Consider the following 24509-nt stretch of genomic DNA (forward strand, 5'->3'; position numbering starts at 1 on the left):
TTTATGTTTCAATACAGTCCACATTGCCCCCAACTGGTTAAATGGCATTGCAACAAGAAAAATCTGATTTTGCTGTTTGACAACGTTACCTACTTCAGCTACAATATAGGCAGAAAAGTTTTATTACATGAACGCCATAAAATACTTACAATAAAGTATATCATACTGTACAACATAAAATGAGGATAAAACAATTTGGATGCGAAAAACTGCAGCATCAACACCAATAGAGCTTATGCAAAAGCTAACCACACACTTGAAACTGCACTGGGATGAGCATTCATTTGCTGAATTACAGGTTGCATTACCATCTGGCAATATTAGAGGTTAAATACCCAAGTGCGATTAACAACGTCATAGCCACAAACTATGACCAGCCAACAAGCTAATGACGACTGAAATAGAGCCAAATCCATCCCTGTTTGGCAGCAGACAAGATTTCATACATAATCAGTGCAAAGAGAAAGAATTCTGTCATTTTCCATCATTGGTAGCATTTCTGTCCCTTCTGTATAAAAAACAAAATAGACAAACACAAGGCAAACATTTCAATAATATATATATATATATATATATATTTAAATCAAACACAATTTAAATATATTATAGATTAAGAACACATAGGTCAGAGAAACAATATTAGTGGTACATAGCACCAAAATAGTATTTTCTGGTTCTTTTCCACACATCTCAATGAGGTTCAGGCAAAGTCATAATAATATTAACATTATATTCACTGAGTACACTTCAATGAGATTTGCTTAAACATTGCTTTCGACAGTAAATACAAAAAAGAAAACCGCAACAATCACCATAAAAAATAACTAACATTAATATATGGGGGTAAACCAGAAATCTACATATTTATAACAATACATGGAGTAGCCTGGAGTTCTTCTTTCATTGCAACTGTAGCACGTCTTTTTCAGGCCATAATAAGAAGTATCTATTCATTAGCCTATGCTCCGTAATGATATGGACAAGGTGCCAGGGGTCGCCAGAGCTACAGGTAGATGGCAAGACCAGGAAATCAAGAAGGTCCATTCCAGTTTGACTGTAACATGTCTGACCTGCTCTAGAAAGTACATTAGGGCACAGCCAGGAGGGTAGGAAAGGACAGCTCTGACTCACCATCTCATCATAGTAACCCACCCCACTGACAAAATACACCAGGAATGCCAAGGCATATAAGCAGGATACGCATCTGCCGCAAAATAAAACTGCACAAAGCCCCTACTTCCAGCTGGAATTTTTTTGGGGCATCAGTCTGACCACTTTCAAATTGATTTAATCTAAAAACAAAGAATGAGGAATTGGCAAAGGCGGTAGTGGTGGTGGGGTACGGAGAGAAGATGGCGAGGACAACCTAGTCTTCTTAGTGATTGCTTCGTGAAGGATGCTTCAGGCCCCTGCAGGCCCTCTCTTAGATGGCATGGTAACAGAGGTAACCACGGCAGCACCATTGCTTTCTGAAGTGCTGCTCTTTCTGACAGCTCCCGTTCAGCACCATTTTGTGTCCTTTTTGTCATCCCTCCTTTTTGGTCTGGAAGGAAGGAAGTCGGGTGCTCTGTGCAACCGCCTTGTTGACTTTTCTTTTCCACTTCATTTGTTCACAGAGATACCTTCATAGTGTTACGACGAGTTGGATGGATGGATGATATACTTCAAGTTTTTCGCTCACGCACATATATTCACACACAAACCAGTACAAGTTGATGCAGGAGATGATGGAATGCTTTTGTTCTTCTATCTTCATTGATGCATTTCACCATAAGGTGAATCCAGTGTACAGTTCATCACTGGACTAGGTGACATCTGTCTGTCACTGTCTGTCTCTATAGGATGAAGGGAATAACAATCTTTTGGTTCTCCACTGGAGGGTCATAACTAGGGAGAGAGATGGACAATGAAACATGGACAATCATCATACAACAGTAAATTTGTCATGACTGAAGAGTCATTTTATTTGATATAGTTGACTACTGTATTAGATAAATGCAATGGCTTGGGGCATACAGATATCCGGAACAATTTGACATACCTTGGTGGATTTGTCAGGACTGTTGTGGTGCGCCTGGTGTACTACGTCATTGACGATCATCTTAGCGATCTTCCAGGCCATTTCCTCCTGGGCCTAAACACACATAGACAAGTTACAATTCAATATGTTCATCATTCATTAGTTCAAACAGATTGAACACAAGAGGAGCTTGTTTTGTTGGTGTACACACCTCATCTGAGTTGCCTTGAACAAGTTTCTTCATGGCTAGAGAAAGCATGGAACCTGTGAGGAGAGAGAGTGAAGACTGAGTGAAGAAGATGTCAACAGTCAGAGGACAAGCCTCTCATCTATTGTTCCTCTGAAACAGGTATTCCCAAACTGGGGTAAGCAATGCCATCGGGGGTACAGCAAATAAAAATGTGATTCACATAAAAAGTTAAATAATAATAACATTTTCAAACAGTCCATTTAAATTTTCCAACGGGGCTATACATTTGTGTGAGATTCTTTTCTCGCCTGATTAGCCTCGTTTCACTGCCAAAAATAAAATTAAACCACCTAGTGTTTAGCGAAATAACAACACAATGTCAAATACAGGTAGCCTTGTCAAATAATTAACATACAATCACATTAACCATTACTCTCTCGTGGGAATTCCACTAATGGTCCGTATGCAGCCAAACGTAGCTGCTGCTCATTCCGTTTGCGCGAAAATTGATAAATGGTTAAAAAAAATTAAGGCCCACGTCCATAACGATACATACCAGCTCTACTGGTAGTACTGCTACTACCAGCAGTACGACACCTGCACCTGTTGACGACACAAGTTGTTCTGCTTCCACAGGCACATCCAATGCTAGTATTAGTAATTCTACATTTGTTGTTAGCACAGCTAGCATGGACACTGACAGTTGTGAATCTGATGCAGCCGAAGAGCTACTGCCCCCTTACCAGGGAAAGCACCGAACAACATACAGGGACGTTGGACCATCGAAGAGGCGCAAATATGATGAGAACTACATTGACTTGGGGTTCACTTAGATTGGCAGTAGTGCCTTTCCTCAGCCACAGTATGTTATATGTGCAAAAGTACTATCTCACAACTCGATGAAACCTTCATTCCTGCGCAAACATTTAGAAACAAACACGCCAATATGAAAAATAAGCCACAGGAGTGTTTGGAGCGAGAATTAAGATGACTTTCGAGTAGTAAGACATGTATAAAAGCAACAGATACCATTAATAAGAAGGGGCTAGAAGCATCTTATATGGTGAGCTTCTGAGTGGTTGGGACAGGCAAGCTCCATACTATTGTGGAGGACTTCATTCTTCCTGCTGCTGCAGATATGGCTGGGACAATGCTGGGGGAAAAGGTCCAAAACAACTATACAGAACACACCTTCATCAAACAACACTGTTTCACGACACATCAGTGACATGGCAGGAGATGTTTTGAAACAATTACTGCTTCACATACAAGCCAGTGAATTCTATGCGTTACAGCTGGATTAGTCAACAGGCGTGGCAAGACATCCTCGTCTGCAAACCACTGGAAACCAGGACAACCAGAAATTCTATTTTTAAAGTTCTGGACAGCGTTGTGACATCAAATGGACTTTGGTGGTCAAAATGTGTTGGTATCTGTACTGATGGTGCAAAAGCCATGACAGGGAGACAGAGGGGAATGCAGTTGCTCTCGACGCCACTTGGGTACACTGCAGCATCCACCAAGAGGATCTTGCTGCCAAGGGAATGCCTGACAGCTTGAAAGACACTCGTGTATTTTCTGCACTATGCAATGATATGGGCAGCGACCATGTACCGCTTTTACAACATACAGAAATGCGTTGGTTATCAAGGGACAAAGTATTGACACGTGTTTGTTTTTTTATTGGGAGACAAGCTTAAAGTTTTCTTTACTGACCATCATTTTCACTTGTCTGACCGCGTGCATGATTTCTCACAAGACTGGCCTATCTGGGTGATGTTTTTTCCTTGCCTGAATGATCTGAATCTAGGATTACAGGGACTCTCCGCAACTACATGCGGGACAAAACCGAGGCTATGATTAAGAAGTTGGGGCTCTTCTCTGTCTGCATTAACAAGGACAACACACAAGCCTTTCCATCATTGTATAATTTTTTTGTGTACAAATGAACTCAGGCTTACGGACCATGTTAAATATGACATAGCGAAGCACCTGAGTGGGTTGGGTGCGCAATTACGCAGGTACTTTCCCAAAACGGATGACACAAACAACTGGATTCGTTATCCCTTTCATGGCCTGCCTCCAGTCCACTTGCCGATATCTGAAGAAGAGAGCCTCATCGAAATTGCAACAAGGGGTTCTGTGAAAATTTTATTTAAAATCGGAAGCCACTGCCAGATTTCTGGATTGGGCTGCGCTCAGAGTATCCTGCCTTGGCAAATCACACTGTTATTAAGACACTGATGCCCTTTGCATCCACGTACCTATGTGAGAGGGGATTCTCAGCCCTCACTAGCATGAAAACTAAATATAGGCACAGACTGTGTGGAAAATTATTTAAGACAGACTCTCTCCAATACAACCCAACATTGCAGAGTTATGTGCATCCTTTCAAGCACACCCTTCTCAACCTGTGGTGAGTTACTCACAATTGTCAATGCACAAATAAAGTTATATGTAAGATGGCTAAATAAAGAGCAAAATGATTGATTATTATTTGTTCCCTGGTCCTATAAGAGCTCTTTGTCACTTCCCACGAGCCGGGTTGTGACAAAAACTCACACTCATTGTCGCTATTATTATTATTATACATTTTTTTTTACCCCTTTTTCTCCCCAATTTTGTGGTATCCAATTGGTAGTTACAGTCTCGTCTCATCGCTGCAACTCCCGTACGGACTTAAGAGAGGCAAAGGTTGAGAGCCATGCATCCTCCGAAACACAACCAAACCAAGCCGCACTGCTTCTTGACACAACGCCCACTTAACCCGAAAGCCAGCCGCACCAATGTGTCGGAGGAAACACTGTACACCTGGCGACTGCATCAGCAGGAGTCGTTAGTGCGCGATGGGACAAGGACATCCCTGCTGACCAAACCCTCCCTAACCCAGACGATGCTTGGCAAATTGTGCGCCGCCCCATGGGTCTCCCGGGCGGGCCGGCTGCGACAGAGCCTGGACTCAAACCCAGAATCTCTAGTGGCACAGCTAGCACTGCGATGCAGTGCCTTAGACTACTGTACCACTTGGGAGGCTCCATTCATTCTTATGTTCAAGAAATTGATTGTATAGTGTGTGTGGCAGGCTTACAATGGCAAAAAACAACATTTGAGAGTTCGCTGACCCTGGTGCTAGAGGGGGTACGCAGCTGGAGATTGAATGTTTGAAGGGGTACGAGACTATAAAGGTTTGGGAACCACTGCTCTGAAAGATACTAGACGTATGAGGTACATGAACAATTTATCACAGCACAGAATTCTCTTGGAATGCGATCGATGCATTTGGAAGAAACCGAGGGCTGGAGAAGTTGGTTTGTGATTAGAGCCATGAAATCTACTAAGAAAATGCATTCAACATATACAGGTTTAGTCCAGGACTTTTATATGGATTTCTTCTTGTTCTCAGAGAACATTCTCTTCTTAGAAATCCTAAATAATATATTAATGTTATACTGTATAGTCTTTTATAAGAACTAAAAGCACCTTGCGTTGTATTTGGGGTGCCCCACTTATTTAAACCTACTTTCTGTTTGCGGTTAGGATGATAATAGAAGAAAATACCCACACCATGCATGCTTGAGTGACATGACACAAATTATACAAGCAACAATGAACAGTAGAGAAAGAAAAAAAAGGAGAGAGAAGTAGAGAAAGAAAGATATAGATTGTCAATGTAAATTACCTTTGGATTTCTTCACATCCGGCTCTGGTTCGGCCTCCCTGATGAACTGGCCCAGCTCGTTCACTTTCCCAAACGTCATTCTTCTGAATAGAGAGGGGACATAGCCAATGATGTCATAGATACCAGATATCAATGGAGACAGCACACTGTTACTAGACTGGTCCCACATTAGTTTGTGCTGTACAGCCAACTCCTATCGTCGTTGTCACTTGGTCCCAGCACAAACAGATCTGGGACCAGGCTAATCTCTTACAGCAACTAGGACACTACTGGGGCTGCACTATATCAGTCTGTGTGTTTGGCCTATTAGACTGCTATAAAGTAATGGGGATAACCTACAAATCTTCGGTCACACTGAGGACCGCATGGTGGAGTCTTGAAAATATGCTTTTTAACATCATATATTCATTCATAACATGTTTGTATTTGGAGTGGTTTAGGTCACACATCAGTGCCATTGCAAGCTAAGTACGCCAGTGTATCAAAAGAACCGTTTTGGGAATATTACATTAGTAAAATCAGGCTAGTTCAGGGGTAGAAATGGGGGAAATTTAGCACCATTATTTGACTATTTTCTAAAATATCATCCAGTAGAGAAACATATGGGAAAAAAACACCAGATCAAATAGTTGAAATAATAAAAGTTGTTTACAGACGACAGTACGTAGAGAATGCTGAAACTGTATATCTGAGAAGGCCAGAGGAGGTTATGCAGATTTACCCAGCGTAGGGGCGCTGGTACAGGGACTCTGGGTCCAAACTGGCTATGTCCACCGTTATCGCCTCGTCAAAATTTTTCAGGATTTTCACTGCTGCCACCTTTTTGGTAGCTTGCTGTAATGAGAACAAATATAATACTTTGCACAGTTAGAGAAGAACTAGAGGGAATAATATTCCACGTATGAAGCTATTTACTTGAAGTTCATTATCTCCGAAACGGTTCAGGAGGGAAAATGACTAACAGACAAAGGTACGACTGCTACTGCTGTTGAACATTCATTCATTCATTCGAGTGCACATTGACAAACTTTTCAAAATGTCTCATGAAATGAGGAAAATGTCAGGGTGTGAGCAGGTCAAGTGTGGGATTATCTACCTGGGTTTGAGACCCCTCGGTAGCATTGGTGCTGCGGTCACCATCTGGGGCCACACCTTGACCGGGAGCGCTGGCCAGCACAAACTCATCTGCTCGGACAGAGTTGATAAGGTCACTCAGATACTTGTAGTAAAGGTTACTCGACAGGAAGCCTGGCATGTAGACCTGAGGGAAGAAAAATAACATGAACTTCAAATTAGCAAAGTTGAACTTGAAAATGCAAGAGGGTCATGCCTTTCAGTCATAAAGGTCTTCCGTTTTCTTCAGAGCATGGCAAAGTGTTTCAGCATCATCCCTAGCCTTTGGCAACAACATGGTAACTCAAAGCCAAATCTTTATACAGTTGAAGTCGGAAGTTTACATACACTTAGGTTGGAGTCATTAAAACTCGTTTTTCAACCACTACACAAATTTCTTGTTAACTATAGTTTTGGCAAGTCGATTAGGACATCTACTTTGTGCATGACACAAGTCATTTTTCCAACAATTGTTTACAGAGAGATTATTTCACTTATAATTCACTGTATCACAATTCCAGTGGGTCAGAAGTTTACATACACTAAGTTGACTGTGCCTTTAAACAGCTTGGAACATTCCAGAAAATGATGTGATGGCTTTAGAAGCTTCTGATAGGCTAATTGACATCATTTGAGTCAATTGGAGGTGTATCTGTGGATATATTTCAAGGCCTGCCTTCAAACTCAGTGCCTCTTTGCTTGACATCATGGGAAAATCAAAAGAAAATCAGCCAAGACCTCAGGAATAAATAGACCTCGACAAGTCTGGTTCATCCTTGGGAGCAATTTCCAAATGCCTGAAGGTACCATGTTCATCTGTACAAACAATAGTACGCAAGTATAAACACCATGGGACCACGCAGCCGTCATACTGCTCAGGAAGGAGATGCGTCCTGTCTCCTAGAGATGAATGTACTTTGGTGCAAAAAGTGCAATCAATCCCAGAACAGCAAAGGACCTTGTGAAGATGCTGGAGGAAACAGGTACAAAAGTATCTATATCCACAGTAAAACGAGTCCTATATCAACATAACCTGAAAGGCCGCTCAGCAAGGAAGAAGTCACTGCTCCAAAACTGCCATAAAAAAGACAGACTACGGTTTGCAACTGCACATGGGGACAAAGATTATACTTTTTGGAGAAATGTCCTCTAGTTTGATGAAACAAAAATAGAACTGCTTGGCCATAATGACAATTGGGGGAGGCTTGCAAGCCGAAAAACACCATCCCAACCGTGAAGCACGGGGGTGGCAGCATCATGTTGTGGGGGTGCTTTATTGCAGGAGGGACTGGTGTACTTCACAAAATAGATGGCATCATGAGGCAGGAAAATTATGTGGATATATTGTAGCAACATCTCAAGACATCAGTCAGGAAGCTAACGCTTGGTCGCAAATGGGTCTTCCAAATGGACAATGACCTCAAGCATACTTCCAAAGTTGCGGCAAAATGGCTTAAGGACAACAAAGTCAAGGTATTGGAGTGGCCATCACAAAGCCCTGACCTCAATCCCATAGAAAATGTGTGGGCAGAACTGAAAAAGCGTGTGCGAGCAAGGAGCCCTACAAACCTGACTGTTACACCAGCTCTGTCAGGAGGAATGGGCCAAAAATTCACCCAACTTATTGTGGGAAGCTTGTGGAAGACTCCCTGAAACGTTTGACCCAAGTTAAACAATTTAAAGGCAATGTTACCAAATACTGATCGAGTGTATGTAAACTTCTGACCCACTGGGAATGTGATGAAATAAATAAAAACTGAAATAAATCATTCTCTCTACTATTATTTTGACATTTCACATTCTTAAAAAAAAGGGTTGATCCTAACTGACCTAAGACAGGGAATTTTTACTAGGATAAAATATCAGGAATTGTGAAAATCTGAGTTTAAATATATTTGGCTAAGGTGTATGTAAACTTCCGACTTCAACTGTACCTGTAACCAGCCTAGTACTGTAAAAGCCTGTTATATAAAATAAAGTGCCATTTAATATTGACCACATAGAAAATTCTATAAATCTTTATACACTGCTCAAAAAAATAAAGGGAACACTTAAACAACACAATGTAACTCCAAGTCAATCACACTTCTGTGAAATCAAACTGTCCACTTAGGAAGCAACACTGATTGACAATAAATTTCACATGCTGTTGTGCAAATGGAATAGACAAAAGGTGGAAATTATAGGCAATTAGCAAGACACCCCCAATAAAGGAGTGGTTCTGCAGGTGGTGACCACAGACCACTTCTCAGTTCCTATGCTTCCTGGCTGATGTTTTGGTCACTTTTGAATGCTGGCGGTGCTTTCACTCTAGTGGTAGCATGAGACGGAGTCTACAACCCACACAAGTGGCTCAGGTAGTGCAGCTCATCCAGGATGGCACATCAATGCGAGCTGTGGCAAGAAGGTTTGCTGTGTCTGTCAGCGTAGTGTCCAGAGCATGGAGGCGCTACCAGGAGACAGGCCAGTACATCAGGAGACGTGGAGGAGGCCGTAGGAGGACAACAACCCAGCAGCATGCACATTTGTGGCCTGCTGGAGGTCATTTTGCAGGGCGCTGGCAGTGCTCCTCCTTGCACAAAGGCGGAGGTAGCGGTCCTGCTGCTGGGTTACCTGGGCCACTTGTGTGGGTTGTAGACTCCGTCTCATGCTACCACTAGAGTGAGAGCACCGCCAGCATTCAAAAGTGACCAAAACATCAGCCAGGAAGCATAGGAACTGAGAAGTGGTGTGTGGCCACCACCTGCAGAACCACTCCTTTATTGGGGGTGTCTTGCTAATTGCCTATAATTTCCACCGTTTGTCTATTCCATTTGCACAACAGCATGTGAAATCAGTGTTGCTTCCTAAGTGGACAGTTTGATTTCACAGAAGTGTGATTGACTTGGAGTTACATTGTGTTGTTTAAGTGTTCCCTTTATTTTTTTGAGCAGTGTACAATAAATAAAGACTTGCTAAAGTGCCAAAATTCCTCAGGAATTGTGAAAACCTGAGTTTAAATGTATTTGGCTAAGGTGTATGTAAACTTCTGACTTCAACTGTAAATGTATTGCTCTGGTATCACTACCTTCAATAACCCCAAAGGCCTGTCACTGGTAATTTAAACCTTATGGTTCAATCTAATAATGTTTTTTTTTAAGCTAATTTCCTAGTGATTTTACAGTTGAGAGTTGGCAGAGTGACCCCTGTGTGTGTCCCGTATAAACAAATGTATTTGACCCAGGTTAAGAGAGTTGGGCCAGTAACCGGAAGGTCGCTGGTTTGAATCCCCGAGCCGACTAGGTGAAACACCTGTCTGTGCCCTTGAGCAAGGCACTTACCTCTAATTGCTCCTGTAAGTCACTCTGGATATGAGTGTCTGCTAAATGACAACTTATTTTTGTTTTTAAGTCAAATGTTACTGTGTGACTTTCAACCCCTCACCTTTTCCATGGTGGTCCAGGCCTGTCTGAGAGGAGTGGTGAAGCAGTCTGGTAGAGGCCCTCCTTCCCGGCATATATTAGACTCTATCTCCATCCGCACAGAATCATCGAAACCCAGCGGTTTGGTGGCTTGGAGTGAGAAATACCTGGGGAGGAAACAGATCCCACCACTATTAAACTGGTGTCCCAATAAACAAGCCAGACTGAGTAATGCTGAGGTGTTTAGGCAAATATATTGTGAAGGCAAATATATTGTAAAGGCAAATATATTGTAAAGACAATGATGGTGAGAAACCAAAGATATTGTTAAGCAAATACACTCAGTGGCCAGTGTATTTCACTGGTCACCCCCAGGGCCAATTCCTCCTTTGGCCGCCTCTCCTTCCAGTTCTCTGCTGCCAATGACTGGAATGAACTACAAAAATCTCTGAAACTGGAAACACTTATCTCCCTCACCAGCGTTAAGCACCAGCTGTCAGAGCAGCTCACAGATCACTGCACATAGCCAATCTATAAATAGCCCAAACAATTACCTCATCCCCTACTGTATTTATTTATTTATTTTGTTCCCTTGCACCCCAGTATTTCTACTTTGCACATTCACCTACTGCAAATCTACAATTCCAGTGTTTATAATTGCTATATTGTATTTACTTCTCCACCGTGGCCTTTTTATTGCCTTTACCTCCCTTCTCACCTCATTTGCTCACATTGTATATATACTTTTTTTGTACTGTATTATTGACTGTATGTTTGTTTTACTTCATGTGTAATTCTGTGTTGTTGTATGTGTCGAACTGCTTTGCTTTATCTTGGCCAGGTCGCAGTTGTAAATGAGAACTTGTTCTCAACTTGCCTACCTGGTTAAACAAAGGTAAAATAAATTAAATAAATAAAGTTAGGTACACCCATCTAGTACCGGGTCGGACCCACTTTTCCTCCAAAACAGCCCAAATTATTCGGGGAATGGATTCTACAAGGTGTCGGAAATGTTCCACAGGGATGTTGGTCCATGCTGACGCAATGGCATCATGCAGTTGCTGCAGATTGGAGGGCAGTACATTCATGTTGTGAATAGCCCGTTCCATCTAATCCCAAAGATGCTCTATTGCAGTGGTCACCAACCTTTTCTGAGTCAAGATCACTTGGAGTCAAAATGCAAGCCAAGATGTACTACTCAGATGTTTTTTTCTTCAAACAGGATAAAAAAAAAAAATACGCCCATGCAACATTAACCAATTGAAAACAGTTCTGTAGCAATAAGGCTTATGCAGTAGGCTATAGGCCCAATAAATTATCACTGTATATTGGCTATGCTTCAATTGCCCTGCCAATGTTGTTCTTCTCAGACCATTTTTAAATGACATTTACACATTTTAGGTATATGATCACACTGGTAATAGATTGTTTGTTGTATTACTTGTGAGGCACAGCTGAGTGAGCTCAATCCTTTTATTTTTTTACTGGACTGATGGCCTGCATCTGATGGTGTTGGCGGAGTTCTACCTTCGGCGGAGTTCTACCTTCAGACACATGAAAGGATTCAAAATGGGAACACTTTGCCTTCCCGGCAATAGGGCTACTAAATCAAATGCACCTACCACCAAAAGCGCAAAATATATAAAAATAGGAACACAAGGCTTTATTGTTGGGTTTTTAACCAAAATGTTTGGTGATTGACTAGGAATGCCTTGGAGACCACTGCTCCAATGTTCAGATACGCTGTGGTGTTCAATCGTTGCTCAATTGGTCTCAGGGGACCTAACGTGTGCCAGGAAACCATTCCTCACACCATTACACCCCCGCCACCAGCCTGTACCGTTGACACCAGGCAGGATGGGGCCATGGACTCATGCTGCTTCTGCCAAATTCTGACTGACTCATCAGACCAGGGAATGTTTTTCTCAATTGTTCAGTGTTGGTGATTGCGTGCCCACTGAAGCCGCTTCTTCTTGTTTTTAGCTGATAGAAGTGGAACACAATGTGATCGTCTGCTGCAATAGCCCATCCGTGGCGAGGAGTTGTGCGTTCTGAGATTCCGTTCTGCACACTACTGTTGTACTGCGCCGTAATTGGTCTGTTTGTGGCCTGACTGTTAGCTTGCACGATTCTTGCCATTCTTCTTCGACCTCTCTCATCAACGAGTTGTTTTCACCCACAAGACTGCAACTGACTGGATGTTTTTGTTTATCACACCATTCTCAGTAAACCCAAGACAGTGTCGTGCGTAAAAAACGCCCAGGAGGACGGACGTTTCTGAGATACTGAATCCGGCGCGCCTGGCACCGACAATCATACCACACTCAAAGTCGCTTAGATCACTTGTTTTGCCCATTCTAATGTTCAATCCAACAGTAACTGAATGCATCGATGCCTGTGTGCCTTCTTTATATAGCAAGCCATGGCCACGTGACTCAATGTCTGTAGGAGCAAACCATTTTCATGAACGGGGTGGCATAACCTAATAAACTGGCCACAGTTTATATATAAAGAAACGGATGGCTTACTTGTCATAGAGGATCATGGCGTCATTCTGGGCCTCCTGGCCGTCGTATTGGCCAGCCATTGCAGCCAGCTGGTCCTGGAAGTTATCTGCTGCCAGCCAGAACTGCAGGATATTCACAGCGTCCTCCTTCTCCATGTACTGGGGAGACACACAGACACACACCATGTTAGCTTCATTACCAATGACTCTTCTATTAACACCTACCATATGACACTAATGTAAAATAGAATAGAGAAGAATAGAATAGAAACAAATAGATTAGAAACACCAGTAGCACCAACAGCAATAACACCAATGAATAAAACAGCAATTAATATTAATTAACTTGATAACATACTGTGGTTGTGTTTAAACAACATCAATTGTGTGGTACAGTTGTTGCTCTCACCTCAGAGAAGTAGAATAGGGCCGACTCACAGAACAAGATGTCTGCCAGAAACACTGAGCCACTGGTCAAAACTTCCATCTGGTACTTACAGAAATGATGGCTGCGCAAGAATTCACTAAAGTGCCTGGGAAATATAAATGATATGTGATCACATTTACATTTATGATATAAGAGTGGATATACGAGTGGATAGGTGTATAAGAGAACATTGGTTACACTTTAATCATATATGAGACAAATCATGAACCATACAGAAAAACACTGGCATTTAACATGAACTCATATGAGAAATTGCCAATCTTTCAGTGGATACTAGAACATGAAGACTGGAGAATCTAAAACGTACTGTAGCTCCATGATGGAGAAGACGACTGACTGTGCAATGACAAAGCAGTTTGGGTCCACCATTCCATCCTCGCCACAGATTTTAGCTGGGCAAAGTGGAGAAAGGGACTAAAACAGTCACAATCACACAACGGATTATCAATTCATCCACAAAATAGATATCCTGAAACTTTGTTAAATGTACTTCACAGACGAGAGAGGATTAGGGCAGATTTGATCTTTAACGTTGGTTGCAACATCCCTACTAGGTCTAACCTTCATAGGAATGCATACAGTACTCATACAATTCTGATAAAATACTCATACAGTACACACACACACAGAGACCGTCTTACAGTCAAAGTCAATACTAATGGCAAACAGATGGGGGTACTAATTTCTTACCGACTATGTCGTTTCTAATCTGTTCTGTGATGGGGATGGGCCTAGCAGCGTCTGGAGAGATGTACTTGGTGAAGATGTTCACTGCATCTCTCTCTATACCTACAACACACAGGTGAAAATGGTTAACAGTCTGTCACAGGTGTCAAATTGTGTACAACTCAGGTATTGTTACCTTCAATGTGCAATTAAAATAAATGAAACTTATTCTCACAGCCAGTTGTTTCACATGGTGGAGATTAGAATAAATATAGCTAATAAACTACCCTTACCTAGTCAGAGTGTTATACAGTCATAACAGTAAGGTAGGAATATAGAGAAATTATGGTACAGCCATTATGGCCCAACACAAACATACATAAAAACACAAAATTATAGCCCAACTCATAAAAAAGGATTGTGAGAACAGCCATAGCGTCTCTCTGTAACATTCACCAGCCGGATCCTTCAGCCGGCTCCGACAGACTCCAGGCTACTTACTTAACCATTATTTGTACAGGTAAATTAAGACCAGATTTCGATTTACATATTTATTTATGAAGACCAGTCAAACGTACTCTTCATGAGCTTGTCTGAGAGCTCCTTGAGGGCGTGGGTGGACTGCAGCTTGAACGGGGTCCCTGTCCTGGAATTCTGCCTGGGGGGGGTATCTTCCCTGCTGGGGGTGCCTGGCCTCTGGTCCACTAAGGAGCTAAAGGAGTCCCTGTGGACGAGCTGCGTAGTGGGGCCTTCAATACTGTTACAGTTTATCTCCTGGGGGCGGGAGGAGGGGGGCCTGGGGACGGAGGGTAGGTCCATGTCTGGGGGGGAGGAGGGGTCGGGGGAGACAGGGGTGGAGGCAGGCTCGGCCAGGGAGCTGTGTTTGATGGAGTTGAGACTGTTGGCCCGGACCCGGGACCAGCTGGTTGAGCGGAAGCTCTCTGCCTCCAGCCAAAAGCGGACCAAGTGGTCGGACCCACGGGCCTCCTGGAACTGGATGTAGTAGGGCATGGCCAAATTGTCCCGCAGGATCTGGTCCACTGTCTTAGACAGGCGTGAACGCGTCTCAGAGGCCAGGTAGTTCACACTAGAGTGCCCTGAAAACACACCACAATACTGAATAAAACCACTATACAACCAAACAGTATGATCACACTGGACCGTTCTGAAACACACAATGAACCAATCAAACCATCAATCAATCAAACGTCTTTATAAAGCCCTTTCTACATAATCCGTTCTTACAAAGTCTAACCCAGCGGACCACAGCATACTGAATGAAACCACACACGATCATCCAAAATAAAAAATAATACTTATCTAAAACCTATTCAACTATGGCACAGTTCCCAGGTCATATGATCAGGGAGGCCATGTGAATGTATGACTGAAGCCTGGCTGGAGGCCTCCATTATATAATGGACTAGAGTAGGAGCACTAAACAGTGAGCTGGTGTTTTGTGATGAGTGTTGTGTGCTCCTAGTATCAGCTCCAGAGAGTGGGCAGGCTGCCATGTGTGACTGTTAACCGGCAGCTCAGCTCCCTCTCCCTCTCCCACCCCTCCTCTCTCCCTCCACCCCTCCCTTTCTCCTGTACAAGAGTTCACACCCTCAGAGCACTGTCTGGGGTCCAGTCACTGTAGCACAGTATAGTCACCCTACCCTACTGCATTCCAAGCCCCCCCCCCCAACACCGGTAAATAAAGGACCTGTCCCAGCACTATCATAAACATTACTGGTGTGGTTGGCTGCTGTGGCACTATAAAACTAATGCCTGATATCTACCTATTTATGAAATGGTTCATTTAAATAGCCTGCATCTTCAGAGGAAATAAGATTTAGGGAGTTCTTATGTGTCATAATCAAATAAAGTATTTGTCACATGCACTGAATACAACAAGTGTTGACTTTACCATGAAATGCTTACTTACGAGCCCTTTCCCAACAATGCAGTTAAAAATTAAGAAAATTTGACAAATGGATAAAAATAAAATAGTAACACAAAATAACAATGATGAGGCTATACAAGGGCTATATATACAAGGAGTACCGGTACCGAGTCAGTTTACTGGGATACAAGGTAGTTGGGGTGATCGATTGAGGTAATATGTACATGTAGGTTTGGTTAGGTTAGGTGATTGATTTAAGTACTATGTACAGGTCGCCATTTAATTAACCCAGAAAACTTCAGTACAGGGTTTTTTCTGGATAAAAAAGGGGCTTAGGTGGTGGGCATGGCAGGGGACGTGGCAGAGGACATGGCGATGAGCACGGTCAGCCCGTCAGGGTGGATACATTTTAGAGAAAATATTAGAGGCCCCCATCTTGGCGGTGTAGAGAAATATTTGCATTTTTAAAGGGATACTTTGAGATTTTGGCAATGAGGCCCTTCATCTACTTCCCAAAATTCAGATGAACTAGTGGATACCATTTGTAGGTCTCTGTGTCCAGTATGAAGAAAGTTAAATGTAGTTTTGCGAGCCAATGGTAACTAGCATTAGCAAAATGACTGGAAATCTATGGGTATCTGCTACAATAGACTTCCAGTCATTGCACTACTTTAAAAAATGTGTAGTGGATCATTTATTTTTCCGTTTTAAATAGTTTCCTGCAATTCTATGCATTTTCCCATGGCTTCTTTTGCTCTAAAATAAAAAAAATACACAAAACAATGAATTTAGTAGTATTAATTTTATTATTTATCCCCGACTGTCTAGCTTTTATTTTGGTTATTGTTAGTTCTTAAAGATTATTATAAAAAAAATATTATAGGTCCATTCAAATTTAAAGTATGTAGAAAATTTGTCTTAGTCGTTTAAGTTTACACTAAGTATTTTTCCATCCTGAAAATGCATTTACAATGTATTATTTACTTTTTTTACACTGTTTGGACTTTGGTGACAAAAAAAATGCTTAGGCGTCCAACCCAATGATTACAACGGCAGCAGAAAAATCCCTGCAGTATGATGCATGAGATATAAGGAGTTTTCCTGATCAGGACATGTGGTCCCTCAGGAAAAACTCAGGGCCCTACTTATGAGTCATACTAAAAATCTTTGCTGGTAGTGTGCTGGTTGGTCAAAAGGCTAACTCATGCAGGAGTGCGTTGCAGGATTAGCCTTGAACCAATCGCTTGTGGAAAGGCCAGGCCCGTTGGTAGTTAAACCAATTCCACCAGCACCATATCCACCACCTACTATTATCACATTGTATCAACTCGCTGAAGCATTGGCACACACGGTCCAGTCAGAAGGAGAACTTAAAAGACAAAGCTCATCCATTAAAATCACTCTAAATAACTTTTTTTCCTTCTTAGATCTAGGATGAGTTTATCCTTTTAAATTATAATAAACAAGAGCGGTCACTTAATCCTAGATCAGCACTTCTTCTCTGAAATGCTTGTGAATACGTTTCCTGAAAACTATGAGACAAATCAGAAGAATACTGGAGGCACATACCCAGATCCCCAAAGTGTGCAGCCTCCATGTGGCTGGGCTGTTTCTTGAGGATGGCCGTGCGTCCGCTGGCGAAGGAGTCCATGTTTGCAGAGATGGCGTTGATGGCCACATGGCTGGGCCCCGCCACCTCCAGGATGGCATGGTGGTTACGGAGGCTATGGGAGGGGGAGTGGGGGCTTGCTGGGACTACCAGGGCTGGGGTTACAGGGGAGGAGGAGGGTGGAAACATAGGTATCTTATTTCCTTTGATCGATACAGAATGTAGGCTTAGCTTTCTAGATGACAGAAACCCAAAACATCAACAAAGTATGTTATGTACGAGGTTATGGGTTCTGAAAAAACGCCTACTTCTTTAACTGAATGGTGTAGTGATCTAGTACATAACTGTGCCCAGTTAGAGCTCAGTGGGTGCTGGGACACTTTTTTTCTTTAACGCTAGGGTGTGGGGAGTGCGAGACATTGTGCTCTGTGTAAATGTTAACTTAGCCCTTTGAGCCTGTCTAAGAACATAAAATACTTCACTGGCATCTCTCTAAAAACTCTTAAACCCAATAATTTAAAGTCTGAACTTTGGACATAAATTAGGCCTACTAGCAATACATTCTCTCTCAGTACATTTACAAAGACAAATATAAACAGCTACAAAAAGAGAAAGCTCAGAGGGAAATACCGCTACCCTCAAAAAAGTGAGTGAACATAACACTTCAACTAAAGAGACACTTGACTGCTTTCAAAGAACTTCAAACAAGGACCCTATTTCCTCTATTTTCAGGGCTGCTAAAAAATGAAACAGACGGCAGCAGCACAGCATTATAATTCATAATTTCAAAGAAGTAGTAGTGCGGTACCCACCTCTACTGACTTTAGCATCAACTGGTTGCTCGGGTTCCTTGCCTTTTGCTATGGGTCAAAAAGGAATTGCATAGCATTGTAATTAGAGCAGGCTCTAACATTTGATTCGCAATGCAGGGTGAGATCAGTGACCGGAATACTGTGCCTGAGGTTCATTGTAGGGTAAAGCAATATGGATGATGATGATGATGATGCAGTGTCACTGAAAAGTCACAAACTTAAAGGGATAATTTGTGACTTTGGCAACAAGGCCCTGAACTTGTGGATATCCTTTTTTGTCTCTGCGTGCAGTTTGAAGGAAGATGCTAACTAGCAGATACCCATAGACTTCCAGTCATTGTAGCAGATACCCATAGACTTCCAGTCATTGTAGCAGATACCCATAGACTTCCAGTCATTGTAGCAGATACCCATAGACTTCCAGTCATTGTGCTAATGCTAGTTAGCATTGGCTTGCCAAACTAACTTTAACTTCCTTCATACTGGGCAGAGACCTAAACATGGTATGCACAAGTTCGTCTGACTCTGGGGAAGTAGATAAAGGGCCTCATAGCCAAAATCCCGAAGTATCTTTAACTATACAGTTACATAATGGCCTAGGCCTGGTCGGGAAACAGATATGCCTGTGACAGTGGGATAAACCTTCTCTGTTTAGCAAACAAATAATTATAACTATTTTCCTCACTGTCATGCACAGAGAAGACAAGGAAGAGGAGCAAGCTACTTGTGTGAGGCTCCTAATAGGAATAGAACAGAGTTCTTCTTCACATTGAAGCATGGCTGCCATCTTACAAGGTGTGTTTATTGACTACAGTGGCCCTGGTCTATCAGCTCGATGTCACTTCGATGTCATGTTGTTACTGCAAAAAACCCTCATCACCATAAAGAACAGTCTGGAACCAAAGTCCTGTTTTTCTACACATTTCAGTCCTCCTCCATTACATAAAGTAACAGAATATGCCTGGTTACAATTGTGTGGTGAAAGTGAACCTTTTACGCATGACATAAATAGTTTTTCTGAGGCGCTTTCAGCGTTCAGTAGAGGAGTGGGGGAAAGATGGAAGGCTCTTTTTCCTTAGAGGCATCAGATGGTTAGCACATGGTTATGTCTACCCACCTCAAAGAGCTTTATAATTTCATTCTGTATATAAATAGGTTTCTGCATATGACTGATTGTTATCATCAGAATTTCATATTATCCATGGTTTGCACTGTAGGCCAAATACTTTACAGTAGCTGTCAAGACAAATGTGTGTTGTGTGTGTGTTTTACTAGCCCCAGGAATGGAGGTCTATAGTTTGGGCTAGTGATTTACATGCAATCTTTTTTGCTTTTATGTCTTCTGACCACAATTCCAAGGTAAATACTGAGTTAGCCTGGAGCAGTGGTCACCAACCTTTTCTGAGTCAAAATCACTTTCTGGGTCAAAATGCAAGACGAGATCTACCGCTCAGATTGAAAAATCATGACTTAAAAGCATAAGCCTATGCAACACAAACCAATCAAAAACAGTTATGTAACAAAGAGGTTTGTGCAGTAGGCTATTGGCCCAATACATTATCACTGTATATTGGCTACGCTTGAATTTCCCTGCCAATGTTGTTCTTCTCAGACCATTTTGAAATTGTATTTCAACATTTTTGGTATATGATCACTGGTAATAGACTATTTATTTCATTACTTGTGAGGCACAGCTGAATTTTCTCTTTTTTTTTTTTTTTTTACTGGACTGATGGCCTGCATCTTATGGTCAGTCTGAGGGGAGGGAGGGAGGGAGCAGAGGTCCTATGTTCTCCTTACTCCTATGATCAAAGAAAGTGCATTATTCCTCGATATTAAAAAAGACACAAGCGCAAATAATAACAAAGGTAGATTATCATAACATGCGCATTTTATGGCTTATAGACAGTGCTGCATAACAACTTAAACATGAATTTACTCATAAAAACTGCAGTTCTTTGCTGTATTCGTTGGCTTTAAACGTTTTTAAATCTCACATTATCAACTTTGGTGTGCTTTTGAGGTTTGTTTTTACAGTCCTAGTGTGCGAAGAAACTGTGCAGACACCGTGATCTGAGCTATCTGATTGGCCAGCGGTAGATATACAGTTGCACTTGATTTGCTCTGAAGGCCTGCCGGGTAGGCGGAGTTCTACTCCAGACACATGAAACGGTTAAAAAAAAGGAACACTTTGGCTTGCCGGCGCTAGGGCAGCTGAATCAAGTGCATCTACACCCAACAGCGCGAAACGAATAAAAATAAGAATGCAAATGCTTGGCTTTATCTTTGTTGTTTTTTACAGACATGTTTGGTGATCGACTAGGAATGGCTTGGAGATCGACCGGTTGGTGACAACTGACCAAGAGCCATTAAACTTAACTCCCCGCCACCAGAATTTCCAACATGCCAATGAAGAATGCCTAGCCCTAAACCTACTTATAACGTTACTTGCATGGGGAGCTATCCATCCAACCACCATGGCATAGTTGACTGGCATGGAAGACAGCCAGTGACCTAAACTAAAGAAACATTACCGTGACATTATTAGGAAATCACCAAATGCAAGGCTTTCGGGTTAATTAGTATCTAGGTGATAACCAACATAATCTACATTCTCCAATAATTAATTGCTATCGATCATGGTCAGGCATACTAGTAGCTAGCTGAGTCTTAGCACCACAGCATCAGATAGCTAACGTTAGCTACTTAACGTCAGCAGTAGCAACAACTATTGAGAAGGAAAGCTGCATTAGCTAGATCGTGTGGCTGCCAGTTTTAGATCTTCAGATTTGAAACACATAACTACAGAAACAAATTGGTATTTGCTATATTATCCAGCGGATATTTTGTCGGCGTGGACTTGACACAGACCTGTCAAGCGCATTCTCATCTCAGTCAATACTAGCCATCGCGCATTCCTCACCCTCTCCCGCGAGCCTCTTTACGCCCTTTGGCTCGCGCTAGCCGGCTATCATACTTCCTTACCTTTCCTTCGGAAAAACGACATGACGATTTTCACGCTCTGAATGTATCCTCAGCTCAATGACAACATCCCGTGGATTCCCGAGTCCCTTCATTCATATGCGTCGATTCTTGACTATGGTAATGTGGTCATTTGCGACCGAGGGGAATAGGCTGTCAAATCCAAAACTTCACCCTTCTGCGACCAGTGGCCATATTGTCAATATTGTCTCACTTCCGGACATGATGATGCGGCAGCGTTGTGGGAAACTTGCATTATTTGTTAGTGACAGTAGAGGGCAGGATCCACAAGGGGGCTATTTTACTGTAGAACACTATACTAGGGGTGTAATCATTAGTCCAAACCCTAGTCATTGGTCCCAAAACGAGAGTTTCTATTGGACAAATGCAGGTATGTCCCGCCCAGTTTTGTTCGTTTTGCTTCCGTTTAAGAAACTTTTTGCGCCCCATGGGTGTAATCGTTACTCCAAACAGTAAACGGAAAACTAGCGTTTCAATTGGACAGGTTCAGCAACAGGGCGGTTTGCAACTGTTTAGAGTAATGATTACACCCCTCTGCGAAAGGGATTAGAAAGGAACACTGCGCTACCTAGCTCTCCAACGTGCATGAGGAGCGAACTCAAGTGAAGAGGATATTCAGCAACTCTTGGATAACAGTGGATGTTGATAATAATAGTAAAACCGACGCAATTCGGCACTTCAGGGTCTTACAGAAAGAAAAACAAAAGTAGATTTTTTTAACATTTTCAAATTTCTAAAAGTCTAAATCAATCGCAATGGGAATACAAAATATTGTGCTTGGTTAAAGGAGCAATCAGCAGTTGCTACATACATTTTTGGAATTATAATATGTAGGTTACCCATTGAATCTTGAAGAATATAACCTATAAATGCCTCATGAGCTTAGTTCAACTGTAGTACCCCATCAGAACCCCCAAAAATAAGATCAAATCACATTTTATTTGTCACATGTTTTGTAAGCAACAGGTGTAGACTAACAGTGAAATGATACTTACAGGCACTTCCCAACAAGGCAGAGAGAAAAATATATAAATAATAGAAACAATAACACAAGGAATAAATACACAATGAGTGGCAATAACTTGGCTATATACCCGGGGTACCAGTACAGAGTCAATGTGCATGGGTACAAGGTAATTGAGGTAGATTATGTACATATATGTAAGTGTAAAGTGACTAGGCAACTGTATAGATAATAAACAGTAGCAGCAGCGTATGTGATGAGCCAAGAGTTAGCGCAAACAGGGTCAATGCAGATAGTCCGGGTAGCTATTTGGTAGCTACTATTAGCTACTATTTCACTAACTATTTAGCAGTCTTATGGCTTGGTGGTAGAAGTTTTTCAGGGTCCTTTTGGTTCCAGACTTGCTGCATCGGTACCGCTTGCCGTGCGGTAGCAGAGAGAACAGTCTTTTTAGGGCCTTCCTCTGACACCAGCTGGAATAGAGGTCCTGGATGGCAGGGAGCTCGACCCCAGTGATGTACTGGGACGTAAGCACTACCCTCTATAGCGCCTTGCAGTCGGATGCCAAGCAGTTGCCATACCAAGCGGGGATGCAGCCGGTCAAGATGCTCTCAATGGTACAGCTGTAGAACTTTTTAAGGATCTGAGGGCCCATGTCAAATCTTTTCATCCCCCTTCAGGGGGAAGAGGTATTGTCATGCCTTCTTCACGACTGTGTTGGTGTGTGTGGACCATGATAATTCTTTAGGGATGGGGACACAGAGGAACTTCAATCTCTCGACCCGCTCCACTTCAGCCCACTACACCTTGTTTTACTGCAATGTTTGTAAACAAACTGAAACATGGTGAAATAAAATCAAATCTAATCAAAACTACAGAACTAGAGTACATTCGGAAAGTATTCAGACCTCTTGACTTTTTCCACATTGTGTTGCATTACAGCCTTATTCTAAAATTGATTAAATAAAACATGTTCCTGATCAATCTACACACAATACCTGATAATAACAAAGTGAAAACAGGTTTTTAGAAATTTTTGCAAATGTATTAAAAATAAAAAACAGAAATACTTTATTTACGTAAGTATTCAGACCCTTTGCTAGGAGACTTGAAATTGAGCTCAGTTGCATCCTGTTTCCATTGACCATCCTTGAGATGTTTTTACAACTTGATTGGAGTCCACCTGTGGTAAATTCAAATGATTGGACATGATTTGGAAAGGCACACACCTGTCTATATAAGGTCCCACAGTTGACCGTGCCTGTCAGATGCGCTGGGAAGAAAGCTGAGGAAGATGGCGGAAGTGGATGCTGAGTTTGAATTAAGCAGCGCGTTGAGTAAATTTGGTGAAGACGAATGTTCTGAATGGACAACAGTAATATCAAAAACTGGAACAAAAAAGAAATTGTCTAAAATTGGAGTGAAGGATACGTGTGTAAATGATAATGAATCGCTTCTTGTTGGGATGCATTTGTTGAGTAAGGATGCGTATGTGGGAAACCCGTTTGAGGTTATCAAAAATTGTGAAGTATGCGCTTGGAAAAGTGGAGTCTATCCAAGTGACCAGGAGTGGTTTTATTCTGATTGATTGTATTTCTGAAGAGCAGAGTAAGATTGCAGTGGGCCTTAAAATAATCTGGACAACAGAAGTTTTGTGTTTTGAACTTCGGGGTAGAGCACCTGTCAAAGGAGTCATCTCAGGGGCGACGACGGATGTTCCGGTTGAATACCTGAAGATAATTCCTGGTGTGGTTGGTGCCCGGTGTCTGACACGTTGGGTGAATGGAGAGAAAGAAGAAAGTCTGTCGGTCCTGTTGTTTTTTGATAAAGAGCAAATACCTATGCATGTGAAGCTTGATTATGTAAGATACGCTGTAAGAGCTTCCATCCCCAAACCACTGCAGTGTAAGAATTGTAAAGGTTTTGGCCATGTTTCAGTGTGTGCAGACGAACAGAGTATATTGAAGAACGGTGTGTTGAAAAAGGATTTGGCCATATTTCAGTGTGTGCAGACGAACAGAGTATATTGAAGAACGGTGTGTTGAAAAAGGATTTGGCCATGTTTCAGTGTGTGCAGACGAACAGAGTATATTGAAGAACGGTGTGTTGAAAAAGGATTTGGCCATGTTTCAGTGTGTGCAGACGAACAGAGTATATTGAAGAACGGTGTGTTGAAAAAGGATTTGGCCATGTTTCAGTGTGTGCAGACG

The 24509-nt window shown here is 42.1% G+C and overlaps 1 protein-coding gene across 1 annotated transcript; it reads right to left on the reverse strand.

Moving 5' to 3' along the window:
• Nucleotides 1-106: 106 nt before the first annotated feature.
• On the reverse strand, nt 107-21582 carry LOC129868302 (A-kinase anchor protein 10, mitochondrial-like). The gene is made up of 15 exons (XM_055942157.1): nt 21318-21582; nt 18333-18380; nt 17481-17675; nt 14602-15120; nt 14048-14146; nt 13665-13749; nt 13319-13442; nt 12932-13068; nt 10426-10570; nt 6986-7150; nt 6611-6723; nt 5890-5972; nt 2232-2284; nt 2042-2134; nt 107-1887 (listed from the first exon to the last, which is right to left on the reverse strand). Exons 1-15 carry the CDS (start codon nt 21337-21339, stop codon nt 1882-1884), a joined length of 1887 nt encoding a protein of 628 aa, XP_055798132.1. The 5' UTR covers nt 21340-21582; the 3' UTR covers nt 107-1881.
• Between the last annotated feature and the right edge of the window lie 2927 nt (nt 21583-24509).

The sequence above is a fragment of the Salvelinus fontinalis genome, chromosome 13, assembly GCF_029448725.1.
Source record: "Salvelinus fontinalis isolate EN_2023a chromosome 13, ASM2944872v1, whole genome shotgun sequence".
Taxonomy (NCBI): Eukaryota; Metazoa; Chordata; class Actinopteri; order Salmoniformes; family Salmonidae; genus Salvelinus; species Salvelinus fontinalis.

Bases quoted from the DNA above. Each gene is read 5' to 3' on its own strand.
- LOC129868302 (XM_055942157.1), bottom strand. From the start codon at position 21,339: ATGTCGTTTTTCCGAAGGAAAG. The intron at 18,381-21,317 runs GTAAGGAAGTAT...TTTGACCCATAG, and splicing joins GTCGTTTTTCCGAAGGAAAG to CAAAAGGCAAGGAACCCGAG. The intron at 7,151-10,425 runs GTGAGGGGTTGA...TTCTTCCCTCAG, and splicing joins CCTGGACCACCATGGAAAAG to GTCTACATGCCAGGCTTCCT.